The 14,402-nt window shown below is 41.5% G+C and overlaps 1 protein-coding gene across 1 annotated transcript in view; it reads left to right on the top strand.

Annotated features, from left to right (window-relative positions):
• The first annotated feature begins 11,404 nt into the window (after nucleotides 1-11,404).
• Nucleotides 11,405-14,402, top strand: part of LOC130208850 (neurexophilin-2) — a 53,431-nt gene continuing 50,433 nt past the window's right edge. The window contains exon 1 of the mRNA XM_056438206.1: nucleotides 11,405-11,762. Coding sequence (XP_056294181.1) covers nucleotides 11,709-11,762 — 54 coding nt within the window. The 5' untranslated portion in view covers nucleotides 11,405-11,708. The remainder of the gene's footprint in view (nucleotides 11,763-14,402) is intronic.

The following is a 14,402-nucleotide window of genomic DNA, read 5'->3' as shown; positions in this document are numbered from 1 at the left end:
AGAGACAGGGACTTCAAAATAAGACACAAAACAAGACACAAAAACTCTGGATCATGACAGTAACTAAGCGTTGTCCACAGTTTACAGATGGACTTCCTGGTTCTGCTTTGACCGAGTTTACCTTGAGCACAACTGTGGAAAACAGTTTGAAAGTGTTAATTTTTAGAGAACAATATTATTATAACCAGCAGAAAATGATTAACAGCTTCACAGTAATTAAGCTGAGGTATAATATAACAAACACAATGGCAAGACAAACAAACAGGAAATATTCAACCTCTTACAAACGATCCAAACTAAAGGGGAACAAGAGTCAGCAAACCGTGCCCCCTCCTCCCCGTATGGCTGCTGTGGGGAGCTGTGCTCTAACAACATGTCGGATCACGAGTCAAGTGGCTGGATTCATTTGTTGGAGTGCAGAGGAAGTGCTCAGAGTTAGGAGTGTCACAGATACGGGAGGAGGGGGACTCAGTGTTAGAGGACAAAGAGAATGGCAAGCCATAGGAGGTGAGAAAAGAGACAGAGAGACACAAGGAGAGCAAACACAACAGTAGTGAGAGGACGAGAGACGAGGAGAGAGAGGCTTCAGTACTCGGCGCTCTCAGATAGCCACTCGTCCCCAGAGATTCTTATCTACGGGGGGCATCTTTGACTTGATAATCCTGCTCCTCGTCACTTTAACCGCCGTGAACTCCATGCACACACACACACATACACACACACACACACCTCTGCACCCCTGCCCAGGGCCCTGGGGAGTGAAGAGTTACCTGTCACTGTGCCTATAGCTCCAGGCAGCTTGTGGGGCAGGGTGGTGGGGGGTGGGGGTGTTGTCACTGTGCCCGACTGAGAAGTCACCTTTCGGGGATATGAATCTTAATAAGGTGGGGGTGGTGTAGAGGAGGTGGGAGCAGATGCATGCTGCTGCTGTTACAGTATGTGTGTGTATGTGTGTGTGTGTGTGTGTGTGTGTGTGTGTGTGTGTGTGTGCGTGCATGCGTGTGTGTGTGTGTGTGTGACAGATGGGGAGTTGCAGAGTGCTGACAGGCTCTCTCTGCTTCTTGGGTGCCAGATTATTTGTGGTCATTTATAACTATTGTTGGGAAAAGTTTTTTTAAATCTCTAACGGTTACTGATATAACAACACTCCAACCACAGGGATGAAACTGGTTGTAGTTTAGACTGCATCTCTATATTTGTGTGTTTATGCATTTGTTTGGTTGTGCATGTGTATGTCTACATGGTAGAGCAGCGAGGGAAGAGGTGCTGTTTAGATTTCACTTTTCTTGGCCTATTAAAATATTTTTAGAGCCCGATTCCAATTTTCCTTTTAAAAACTCATGATTGACAGCAAGACTCCAGACAAAAATGTTTCCAGCGCTGTCCCGGAAAAATTGTTTCAACCCCATTAAAGTCTATAACCAATTCATTAATTGTCACCAACAGAGTGTTTTGCTTAGATCTAGTGCTCAGAAGATAAACAGGCTTTAATTCCCAATCAAATAACTATTTTATATTTTTGAAGCGCTGTATATATTCAAGCATTTAGCCAAAATGTTTTGAAGATTACCCTGAACACATTATGATAGCTTTGTATTCTACCTTGGTCCAATAAACATTTTTACTGAGTCGAGCTTGAACGCATGCACATGCAGCGTAATGCAACCTCCTTTAACGTTAGCTGTTAGCTCCGTTAGCTCTTTGAGCTCCGTTAGCGCCGGAGTTAGTTAACATAGCTAATTTGCCAACTGATAGCCCTCTTGAAGAGCTAAGTGAGCAGTAAATATGTGACACGTATTCTTACATGTCACCTTTTTTCACAAAAGCAATGTGTGCTAGCAGGCAGTTAGCAAACAATGGCAGCGTCACATTGACGTGTGACTGATGGTCAGAAATGATAAACAAATTTGAGTCACAATTGATCTCATGTTGCAAATTAGAGCTTGCATGTTATGAAATGTGGTAAGTGGGCCACATGTTAATTATACTCAGTGTATAGATCTATATTTCTGTTTTAAATGTGTAGGGTGAAAAAATCCTGTAGCATCTGATGCTCAAATTGTAGTCACTTCATCAATGAGTCACCGTTTTATACTTGGCAAAAGTACAACATGCACCTAAAACTGTAGAAATCAAATACAGGATTTGTGGAAACTGGAGTGTATGGCAGAGTCAGACAAGGGAATCTGATTATATTTGATCAAAGTGGCTTTTAGATGTATCTATTTAAGATGTTTTGTCTACAGCCTGGGTGCGATTAGATGGATTACGTGCATGTTGTCAGGTGAGTTTGATGTTGTACATCATCTGATGCATTTGGACACATCAGCGATGTAACCTGAGGTCACAAAGTGTTTAGGGTCTTTCTACATTAGACACACTCAGCCATGCCTCCGGGCATGAATCGATCAGTTCGCAGCTCCTATCCAAGTCTTCTCTGTAGTCCACGCATCAGTCTTCATTATTCATCGCCATCCGGAGGCCTTTGTTTTATAACCTCTGATGTCATCAGCAGTAAATAAGGTAGATTTAAAAAAAACAATGCTTCTACCATCTGAACAAAATGGTAGTGGATCAAAGCAGCATTCCATTTAATATTTTGTTGTTGTTGTCACAGGCAGATTTATGGCACAGACGTTTCCACCAATTAAAATGGAACTATTCTAAGGCCACATTCAGAGCGGCTTAATGCGATGAACACAGCCCTCTCATTTGTTTCAGTGAAGCCTGTAATGCAGCAGGCGTCCTCACAGGGGGCTGCAGCAAATAAACACTGTTTTACAGAAGATGAAAAAGTTCCTTTGGTGTGGATGGCCAACTGAATACATGCAAGCTCACTTTCCTGGCAGAATACTTAATCAGGATTTGTGTGTTCAACTTTCGTCCATCTCAACAAAATATAAAGTCATAATACATTCACACATGCCAATTTTTACTTCATGATCCAGTAACTGTTACGAGTAGTTTTTTACATTCTCAATTTTAGTCCAGAGCTGTTTTGATCTGAATGCAGTCCTGACCGTAGGCACTGAGGAACTTCAAGCTAACTGTTAACATGCTCACAATGTTACGCAGGTTTTTATCTTTACCATCTTCAACATCTTAGTTTAGCGTCTGAGAAATTGTTGAAAGGTATTTGATCATGGACTAAAATGTATCCAAATTAATCCTTTAATGTCCTTACCAAGAAAAAAGTAATGGAAACCTTCTTTATTTTCCTTTTTTTATTTGTTGGGGCAGTAATAACAACAATCTCCCAACATTTCTTTAACATACCTCACAGTTTTGTAAATACGGGTGTCTACCAAACGGACTTCATGGTAAAACTAGTTAAATATATACAAATACCAAAACAATAGAATTAATCAAATACAATGCTATCCTCCGGCAGTAATAAACAGCACATGTTAGATACACTTCACACTTCTGATGTGTGGTGATATTTACAACAATGAATAATCGGATGTGTTTCATTTAATGCAAATAATGTCTTGTTTTTAAATGAGCTTGACTCTAATTATGAAGTTGCAATTCAACCGTTTGATAGAGCACATTTTTTGAAAATTATTTTACCCGTATTATTATTTATTTTTTAGTATCAGGTTACATCATTATGTTCAGTAAGACCTCAAGTACTGTAATATGTCTAAAAAAATCACGTACCTTTGATATTTTCACTAAATAGTGTCCTTAAAGACACAGTGACATCCAGTAGATTTTTTTACAATGAGGTAACTTAACCAAGTAGTAGTGAAAGCTGAATCAGGTTAAGTCATTGAATACATTTTTCAATTGAGATATATAGACTCAAAAGGTGTTCTACCAAAATGTAGAGCAGGCATTTAAATGGTTAAAATCACCAAAGTTATTACAATTCCTTTCATGGACAACTTCAATATCTGTAACAAAATACATGACAATTTTTCCCATTGTTGATAGTACTCAAGAGCAGAGACGTCCACCTGAAGGTAGCACACGAGGAAGGGTCAGTGAAACAAGAGGATTTATCCTGTGGGCAGCCATGAATGACACCATTTCATGGGAATACAACAGTTGATGTATTTCTGTCTGGACCAAAGTGGTGGACTGGCCACTTGCCATCCTGAGGCTAAGAAATCTCACACTAGACAATTCTCATTTTTCACATGGCACAAACTTCTCAAAGAGTCTTCCATATTGTGACACTGTCAAAATAATTCCAGTCGCATATTATGTCCTGTCCTGTTCTGACAGACAGATGTAATCAAATCCAATTATACCACTTCTCCCTTTGCTCCCCATTAGCGCTCATCTCCCATTGTCCTCTCAGATTTCCTTCCTGCAACAAAATATTTGAATGACAATGGCATAGTCCTAACACCCGCAACAGGCACGCCGCTCATGCTCTTCTGCTGTGCCTCTCTCGCCCCCTCTCTCCTTTCCACACGTTCTCCTTTCTGAATCGATTGAAAGGAAAACAAAATGACAGGGTTTCATATCACTGCTGTGAAACCCCGAGACTACACAGGGAAATGACTATTTCCACGCACAAAAGGCTCCATTACTGCCAGGTGACCTCTTGTCATTCTGTTCTTTAACCCCAGAGTTACACAGCCCAGGATCGGCGCTTCAGTATGTTGGTGCGTGTGTGTGTGTGTGGACTAAGATGTGTGATTGTGGATGTACCAGAGCTCCTCATGCAATGGAAAGGAATCTGTCATCAACTTGTTATGTTTGCATTGACTGCATTGCCCTTTATTTTTAGCATTCAAAATTCCTGTTTTGAAAAAATGCCAAAGGTATTTTTTCTTTGTCCATCTATGCATGCTTGCAATTATTCAAAGGTATCGTTAATGAATGTTTTACCCTATTAAGAAGATAAGATACTATTATATAGATTTAAGAGGATCCATGTACTGTTTTCCAGCTCTGTAATTGTGTATTTAATTGTGTGTAATCATTGGATTGTATCTACTGCCTGAGAAGTGTTTACTTCCACAGATGGACCGCCGCCTCTCCCCACATCTCACTGCTACCTTTCCCTGTCCTTGTGCTTTGCCTCTATTGTCTACTGTTGTATGTTAAAGTGAATTAATAATGGGCTTTGAGGGCGAGCTGACCTCTACCTCCTTTAAAAATTTAACTATGGATCGGGGCTACCACTCTATGGAGTTGCTATGTGGAGACAGTTGCCCATACCGATTCCACGCATGTATCTGATCTCTGATCAGCCACTCAGGACATTGATCTGTATGAAAGAGTGAGCAGAGTGAGCAAGAGTTTTTTGATGGTTATTAGCAATCTAGCCTTATTTATTTATTTTCAGGTACATTTCCACTATTCTCTGAACTAAGGGTCATCTAGAGTTTATCCAGATATGAGATGCTAAAAAAAGTCAAGCATGCAATTAAAGCACCATACAGCCTGATCACAAACTGTACCTGTACATCCGTCTGATGTTGCTGTGATGTGAAGCTGAATTATTAATCAAAACCCAAACTATTGAATATCTACAATGGGACAGCTTCATCATTAGAATCACCTTTCTACTTTTCCTCGTCTGCTGATTCTCCTGTTTCCACTTCCTGCTTCATCCTCCTCCATATCCACATTGTTATCCTCCTCACTTATCCTTCGTTTCCACCTCCACCTGCTTTTCTCCGAATCCATCAAAAGACATTAATGCCGGAAAGTCCTTTAAGGTTAATACTTAAACATGTGTAGACCTCTGTAATGTACGGTCCTCAATGATACAGACTTCTTCTCATTAGCTGGCGGACATGAAAACGATAAATACGAGCAGCGTTTAAGTGGGCAGTTTTGAAACGATTAAAAAAAAATTCTCGTGACATTTTGGGGAGGAAGAAGGGGAATAATGATGTGAGGATGATATTTGTGAAAGTAGATGCACTCGGCTGGTGTTCGGAGCAGGTTCATTCATTTACTATAACCATGCGGCGACCGAGTGACTCGGAACGGGAGCGTTGCAGCTAAGTGGAACCGAGAAGGGGAGCAGCTGGGCGAAATTCACCTGCCACTTCCAATGTGGATCAGAAATTGCACTCACAACAGCAGCCCCTTTCCAACAGTGTTGGGAAAAAATTAAGGGAAACAGGAGGACAGAGTGCGCTGTGGACATACAAATCACAGACAGTAGATTGAATGGAGGGCAGTGATGGAAATGGAACATGGTCACATTCTTTGAGACGTGCTGTGTTTGATAGACAAGGTTTCATGGTCGACTGAAGATGAAGCAATGGGTGTAACACACTGATTTACAGCAACCGGAAGATTGGCAGAAACAAAGACTTTGACGGCCCCAGTGAAGATTTTCATTCTTCAAAAATGAGGATGCATTAAATGTGCGATGTGTAAGATATGGCCCGCATTTTAGTTAAACATTTTCTTCTTAATTTCTGAAACATTATTAACAGAATGTGAAGAGATTAAAGTCTCAAGACATCTTATGTATTGTGGTGCAGAGGCATCGTTGTTGCATGCCAACCAGCTTGCCCCTCCCGTCTTGTAACTCGTTTCTCGAGAGGCGATAGTGAGTCTTGGCAACGTCCACGGTAGCGTCCAGTCTTTCCTCAGCCCAACATGAGAGTACAGAGAAGCCCTGAGGAGTTGTCAATTACATTAAAGGTACATTTACAGTAGTCTATTTATTGGAATAAGTACTCCTGGCTGTCAGGAGACGACTTCAGCAGGAGGAGAGCGATCGACGGCTCTAGCAGAGGCGGACCTTCAGTTAGCAACTTGAATTCAGACAGAGCAAACCCCAGCGCCGGGGGTCTGATCCCAGAGGATTGCCTCGACTCCCCGTCAGATCAACAAACTTTCTGTTGCTGTAGTTACACAGGTCAGACCCAGCATGGCCGTTGGTCACCGGAAACACTATTGGTCCCGGTGCCGGGTTTTTCCCATGGGCACATTTTGGCTGTATAGCAACTCAAATTCTGAAATAACTGAAAGTCAGTCTCTCTTAGTCTCAATCTGGTGGCAGGGAGGGCTATCTGTCACGACTGTTGAAGTCAGAGAGAGAGAGAGGACCCCAACGCCAACAACGTTCCACAGAAACTTTCATCTTCTTAATTCAGAATCATATAAAATAACAGGTTAAACACGCACGATCACCATGGTTCAACAGTACAAACCAACACTGTGGAATGAGACAGGGTTCAAATACACAGGGAAGACGCAGGTGATTGGACACAGGTGGAAACAATCAGGGACAGGGCAGACAATCACAGGGACAGGAAGTGCAGGGAAACAGAGGACACGAGAGACATAGGCTGTGTCTACTACCAGACACTTTACGAAGTGCACTGCAATACAGTGCACTGACATCTGTAGTGCACTCCGTGGCTGATAAGTGCTGTATCAAATGGAACACTTACGTTAACCACTTGGCGGAAGTGACGGACGCAAATCTGTTCACGGCACACAAAATTAAGAATTAAGGGACCCCCGCAAATCTGCTTGCGATACCAGCGAAACTTAAACTGACAAAATGAATGCACTTCTTGCAACTGGTTTACGGCCACGAAGCTACAGACAGTTACGGTCTGTAGCTTCGTGGTCTACCGCTTGTGCTACCGTAGCCATCTCGTCCGCCATTGTTTTAGAAATAAAATGAAAAGATGGCGAAAGGGCTCCTCCTCTTCCGCTACGTCACCAAGATGGCGCCCGTTTGGGGCCAGTAGTGTCCATCGTTTTATACTGCATTTTTTGCCCGTTTGCAGTGCACCATCCGGGTACTTTCAGTGCACTGAATTCTGCTGGTTTTGTCAGTGTGGCGCCCTAAGCACTGAAAGTCAGTGCTCGAAGTGCTCAAGTGTCCGGTAGTAGACACAGCCAGGGACTTCAAAATAAGACAGGACACAAGACTAATGTGTGTAACACTGTAATGATTCCTTCTGTACACATGACATCTATTACTTCTGTCCATCCGGGTCGAGGGATCCTCCTCTGTTGCTCTCCTGAAGGTTTCCTCCCTTTGTTCCCTCTGAAAGTTTTTTTTTTAATTTTTGGGGAGTTTCTCCTTATCCAATGTGAGATCCTGGGACAGAGATGTCGTATGTGTACAGATTGTAAAGCCCTCTGAGGCAAATTTGTAATTTGTGATATTGGGCTATACAAAATAAACTGAATTGAATTGAATTGAAAGACACAAAAACTCCAGATCCTGACACTATCCAAACATACAAAGACCCTACAGCCCCCTATTAGTGGCACAATATCCATGATATGAGCCGGCACCAATGAAGATCATAACATTGCGGTGTTGCCTCCGAATTTCAGGAATTTGATTGAATTGTGCATATTCTTGCCCTGCTTTTTAGAAATATATAAATTGTATGTCGGCTACTCAGTAGTATAGAGATCAAATGTTGCCCCCTATTTCTTTGGAGCATGTGACCTGATATTACCCATTGCATGTTTTAATATGTGTTAGATTATTGTTATCTGAGTGACATTTTGTGTGCATTGAAATGTTTGAAAAGACTATTTGTACCGTAATAACTTATTTCCGACAGATTCTGTTTCGCAGAATTGGATTTCAGAGACATGTCAGAAGGTTTATTGTGTGAAGAACTGCTGTGGTGTTGTACCATGTATGCAGGTGGCCGGGGTGTGGTTTTTATCCTGATATGCTCGATTGGTTTTGAATCACTTAAGCTTAAGGTTTAGCATGAATTGTGGTTTCATTTAGATATTAAACATGTTGGGCTCCAAGTCTCAATTTACTTTTTCAATATATAACCAAGACCATAATCTTTCCAGAACAGGAGCAAGTGCTATGAGCTCAAACACAATAACAATGTAATCATCCTTTAGCTGCTGATACTGTCGGGAAAACAAAGACAATATATGGTCAGTGAATGTCTGCAGATGCGTTCAACATGGCCATTTTACGACTTGGCAGATATGTTCATTAAAATGTTTCCTCATTATGTAAAAATGAGACAATTGTTGAAAATGTGTTGGAGGAAAAAAAAAGTGATTTATATCAGGTATTGGTTTATTCTCTGTTATACACTAGTATGAATATTTAGTCTGACTTCAAGAATATAAATAAGATATTGTGTCACTTACTGTACTTGAGCTGACATTGGAGTTTAATCTCTTGGTTTGTTGCCAGATTATGTGAATGAATACACTGGCCAAACAATACATTCAACGAGATGGTTGCATATTTCATTGGACAGGTATGTTCTCCATCATAGATCATTGTCCACCATACTGTAATTTTCAGAAATCCATTCCCAAACCTTTTTTCCCCCTTCCCTCCCTTGAGGAAACCCAGTGTTCACATGTTCTCAGCACTGAAGTTTGCCTCTGCATGCAATGACTCTTTGCCTCGCAGGGAGGCAGTGCTGTGTCATGCTCACACTGATAAGAGAGAGAGCCACACACTGTACAGAGCCTGCAGTTCATATAGTGATAACAGATTGATAATATACAATATATAGCTACACACATAACCACAGAGCAGCTCATGTTTACACTGACACTCCTCTCCATCTGTGAGAGCGTCTCACAGAACAGGCCCATCAACATGATGGAAGCTTCAGCAAGCAGTCCCAAAAACTGGCCTTGTCGATGAAGCATGAGGACGCTCCACAGGTGAGCTGGAAATATTGCTATTTGAAAAAGGAAGCGTTGCAATGTTGGTGTTTGATGGGTAGGCTTTATAGAATAATGTAACAAATAATGTCGAGAGACACAGTGAAATACCTTTTATTATGGTGTGTACTGAATAAGAATTGTATACATGCTGTACTTGTCTGGAAAAGACAGACATAGAAACAGATGAAAGACCAATGAGACAGACAGGAAGATAAAGCGACATTGGGGGGAAACACAAACAGATTGTTGGTCAGTCCGTCATTCAGACAGTTATCCAAAAGTGGCACACGTCATCATACACAGACAGAAAGTGGGGACAGGCATTATGCTACAGAAGAGACGTCCGCCAGTTACTCAGTCAGATGCGTGTGACTAAATGACAGGATTATATGACGCTACACAGGCAGACACTCTCCACCATCCAGCTGACAGACACTCGGATCTCCACACAGATAAACTTGCGAGACAGGCGAGCAAACACTGTGCATCCCAGATCAGTTCATTTTAAAGGTCCACAATCAGGCAGGCGGCAGCTGGACTGGCCATCAGGGAAAGATGTGGGGCCGCGCTGCCCCAATATATCCATGCAACATTAATATTTCAAAATTGTTTTTCTGGGAATTTATAGTATGGCTAGCCGCTGGGGTCCATCACACACAGTCACATAAATGAAGCAATTATTAAAGTGTGTGTCTTTGCCTAAGATAACAATCGTTTTCCATTTGGAAAGTCGGTGTCTGTATATCTATCTATTGATCTATCAATCTATCTATCTATCTATCGATCTATATATCTATCCATCCATCTATTGATACATCTATCTATCAATCACTCAATCACTCAATCTATCAATCTATCTATCTATCCATATATCTATTGGTATATCTATCAATCAATCTATCAATCTATCAATCTATCAATCTATCTATCTGCATACTGTTTTGTTGGTTTTCCTCATGTGTATGAATCAGTTATAAAGCCACAGACCTGGTTAACTTGATTTACTTTCCATGAGTAATTGAATGACGTAAAGTATTAACAAATGTATAGTATTAACAATAGTATAGTATTAACGATAGTATAAATAAAGTCTAAAATACAAACTGAAGCACAATTCATAATGAAGTGTGAAATGAGAGCTGGGTAAAACAAATAGGGCTGTTACTAACAACCATTTTTTTCATTGTGGATAAATCCGATGATGTTCTGAAAGAAATATCATAAAATATTAAAGATTCCCCAGAGCACAATGGGGTGAGCTTCAAATTGCTTGTTTGTCAAATCATCCTTTCAAAACCAAATAGTTTCAATTTACTTTCAGAAACGACAAAGAAAAGCAGTGAATATTCACATTGTTGGAGCTGAAGAAAACACATGAAGACGAACAATTCCCAAACTAATCGAATCAATGGACCCTTATTATGAAACTATGAGTGGAATAATTCATCTGAGAAAGTTGGCATCTAAAAGTAATATTGTAAGCCAACATCTGACTTTCTTCAGATACACTACGCCAACTTCTATGAGTCTGAAACACAACTCGCGTGACGCTCTCTCCGATGTAAGTGCTGTGACGAGTACAGTCGACTCATTGATAGGACACAACACCAAACATGCAGTTGTGGTGTTTGCGAATGAAACGAGAGCTTTCTGCGCGCCGTGACGCGCGCGTGGACAGAGACGGAGGGAGGGAGGGGGAGAGAGGGAGAGAGAGAGCGAGAAGGAGAGAGAGATAGCATCTATCTAAACCAACCAGCCAGTATCCCAAATAACGCAAGAAGCTCTGGCGATCTTCAATGAAACCCCCTCTTTGTTTCCGCCCTCCAAACTGACTTCGTCTCCGCGTAAACTTCCAGCGAGCGGAGACCTACGCCATGGATGTGCCACATGAGGCGGGCCAGACTGACTGAAGCCACCTTCTCAAAGTTTGCCCACAGAGACCACCGTGACACCGACTCAAAAAAACACACAACTTTTACGCGTGTTTTGTGCTTTCGTGACACTTTTTTGCTTGGATTCCGCGGTGCTTCTTCTTTTCTATGTTCCGCCGGGGAGTCGTGTAGTTGTTCGGGGTGTCCGCTATCAGGAAAGGTGACATGCAGGTTCTCGGTTGGACCATCGTGCTCCTGTGCCAGTGGATTCTACGGAAGGTGAGTTTACTATCATCATGAGAGGAAGAACAACAACAACAACAACAACAACAACAACAACAACAACAACAACAAAATACTCTTTTGAATAGCCAACCAAAGAGAGGAAGGTGCTGCATTTGGAGAGACACACCTGCCTTCTCCCTTTAGAGGGTCCTTGAGATCACTCCGCTGGGGATTGAAGGGGGAGAGGGGGGGGGGGTATATGCAATAAGGTTTTTTTAAAGATTCACTGAAATATTTAATTTAACGGAATTTGACACTTCGGGACCTGGTGGTTTGTTTTGCTGTATTTCAACTGCGGGAACTCCATCAAATCTGTGTTGGCTGGAACTTGATTTAAAGTTGTTAAGTGTTTTTTTAAATTTATTTTTTACATTGTATTGGTTAGTTATAATAAACGGGTGTGGAACTTTCGCCGGATCTCCAAGCGCGCAGATTTGTGCTGCCTGAGCGTTTCCCGTTTCATTCCCGGTGAAGCAGCCTCCCTTATCTGTGTATCGGTTTGCGCTCCCAGCAACTTCCTCTGTATTTATTTCTTCAGAAGTTAAACACGCCCGTGGCTTATTTTATTATCTAGGCATCGCAATGGCAAAGAGTTTAGTATACGGCTCGTGTGATGCTGCTCATGGCGCGTGGGTACAAGCGTGCGCGTGTTCGTGTACGTGCGCATTATATTAGAGCGTTTTTCTGATTGCTTTACACATACAGCGGTAATGTAGTTATTGTATACACATACGTCCCCACATAACACAATACAATACATCAGAATACTCAGAATACAAACATCACCTTTCACCAGGATCCTCCTCTTTACTTCTGCCACACCTCTGACTCCTTCATTTCCCGCCCACCTCCTGCTCCTCTCCTTTTCTTAATCAGTTTTTTTTAAGATTTAAAAAGCATCCCTAAAAGTGTAAAACAAGTCTGAATATCAAGCTGAACATCACTTAGATTGAGTGTTACTAAAGAGCTCAGGGGCCGGGCGGATGAGGAGCTTTCACTGCCTACAGATCTGCGACTCGGCCCACAGTAGCCGGAATTCTCTGCAAATACTGATTTTATTTTAAAACACCCTGTTGGCTGCTGGCAGATTGGGGCAATGGTGTATTGTGACAGGTAATAATCACACGTACGCTTCTTCTGAAGATTGAATGCAAATCATTTCTGCTGCAAAGTGGGACTGCTCTGCCTCCACTGCATGAGAGTGCAACTGTGGTTCAAGTATTAGGATTGACTCGGCATTAGATTATATCAGCCCTGCTTTTCGGTAATGTGCCATTTGAAATTGTGTCGGATCGTTTTTCCTTCTCTTTTTTTGTTGTTGAGGAGTCGGGTGGGAATATGAGTCTTGTTTGTTTTGTATGCGTCGTAGATGACGCAGTGATATGGCTGACATGAAATGACAAGTACCATCCTTTGGAGCACTATTATCTTGAGGGAGTTAAAAGTGAAGAGGTTAAGGAGGCAGTGAAGAAGTGAAGGTGTAACATTTGGGAAACAGACAGGAGATGAATCAAGAGTACGGGTAACATTAAACATCACACTAACTTCTTGTCATGGTCTCTTTGACCAAAACCCACCCTTAAACTCGAGGCCAGTTTAAGTATGTGTGTGAGTGCACAAGTGAGCATTTAGAAGAAGAAGAAGAAGAAGAAGAAGAGATGGGGAGAGAAAGTGAGAGAGGACGAGAATCCTCTCAGGATTGCTTCAAACTATCACTTGTATATTCTAACTGCATTACACCTCTTTCATAGATGATTTTCACAAATAAGTTTTGAATTTGTTTTATTTGTTTTAACATACTGGGCGAGGAGAGGGTTTCATATATTTTTTATTAAAGAAAAGAAATAAAATCCTGCGTAAGATGTCCGACGCTGCAATATTCACAATATGTTTCCACCTTTTAAATTGAAGGAATATCTACAGTAACAGCACTACAAAAGAAGAAAAGATGTGTGAAAAGCTTCTTTGCTGTTTAATGCTCCCAGTAGGAACAATAGCCGGCATCTCAACCTGACAAAATCCTCTTATCTCCCCCCATAAAACAACTAGCTATATACCCCAGGGATATTACAGCAACTGAGTCACTTTAATATCATTATGCTGTATATCCTACTTCCTTTGCAATCGTGTCTCATATATTCTGCATAGCTTTGCATTTCTGTCTCGGTGAAATCTGTATGAGAAATACAGCCCAGTGTGTTTCCACGCCTCATGTTCGTGCCCACATTATGTATTTATATTCACGACATAGGAAACCACAGATTAAACCAGGTGGTTGTTGCTCCCCCTCCATCCCTCTCTCCCACACCACACACACACACACACACACACTCACACACCCTCGATGTCTTTTTGTCCATCCATCTGTCCATCTGTGATCATGATAACTGTCAAACGGCCCAGTTTCAACAAGCAGAAGGCACCGCTGGTCTGTAATCTGCGCAAATTATATTCTCTATTCACGAACCGATTAGATATGTAATCTGTTGAAACATGACGATGGAAGCAATCACATTATTGCTATATCTATCGCCTCTGAAATTGTTCCCAGAGATCAAAGCATTCTTTAACCCCAAAAATGGCACAGATTCATCCCGTGTATTAATGGATTCTAACATGGTTTGCTTAAGGTTA

This window comes from Pseudoliparis swirei, chromosome 18 (assembly GCF_029220125.1).
Source record: "Pseudoliparis swirei isolate HS2019 ecotype Mariana Trench chromosome 18, NWPU_hadal_v1, whole genome shotgun sequence".
NCBI lineage: Eukaryota > Metazoa > Chordata > Actinopteri > Perciformes > Liparidae > Pseudoliparis > Pseudoliparis swirei.
Note: the sequence above shows the minus strand (reverse complement) of the source record. Positions and strands in the feature narration are given on the sequence as shown.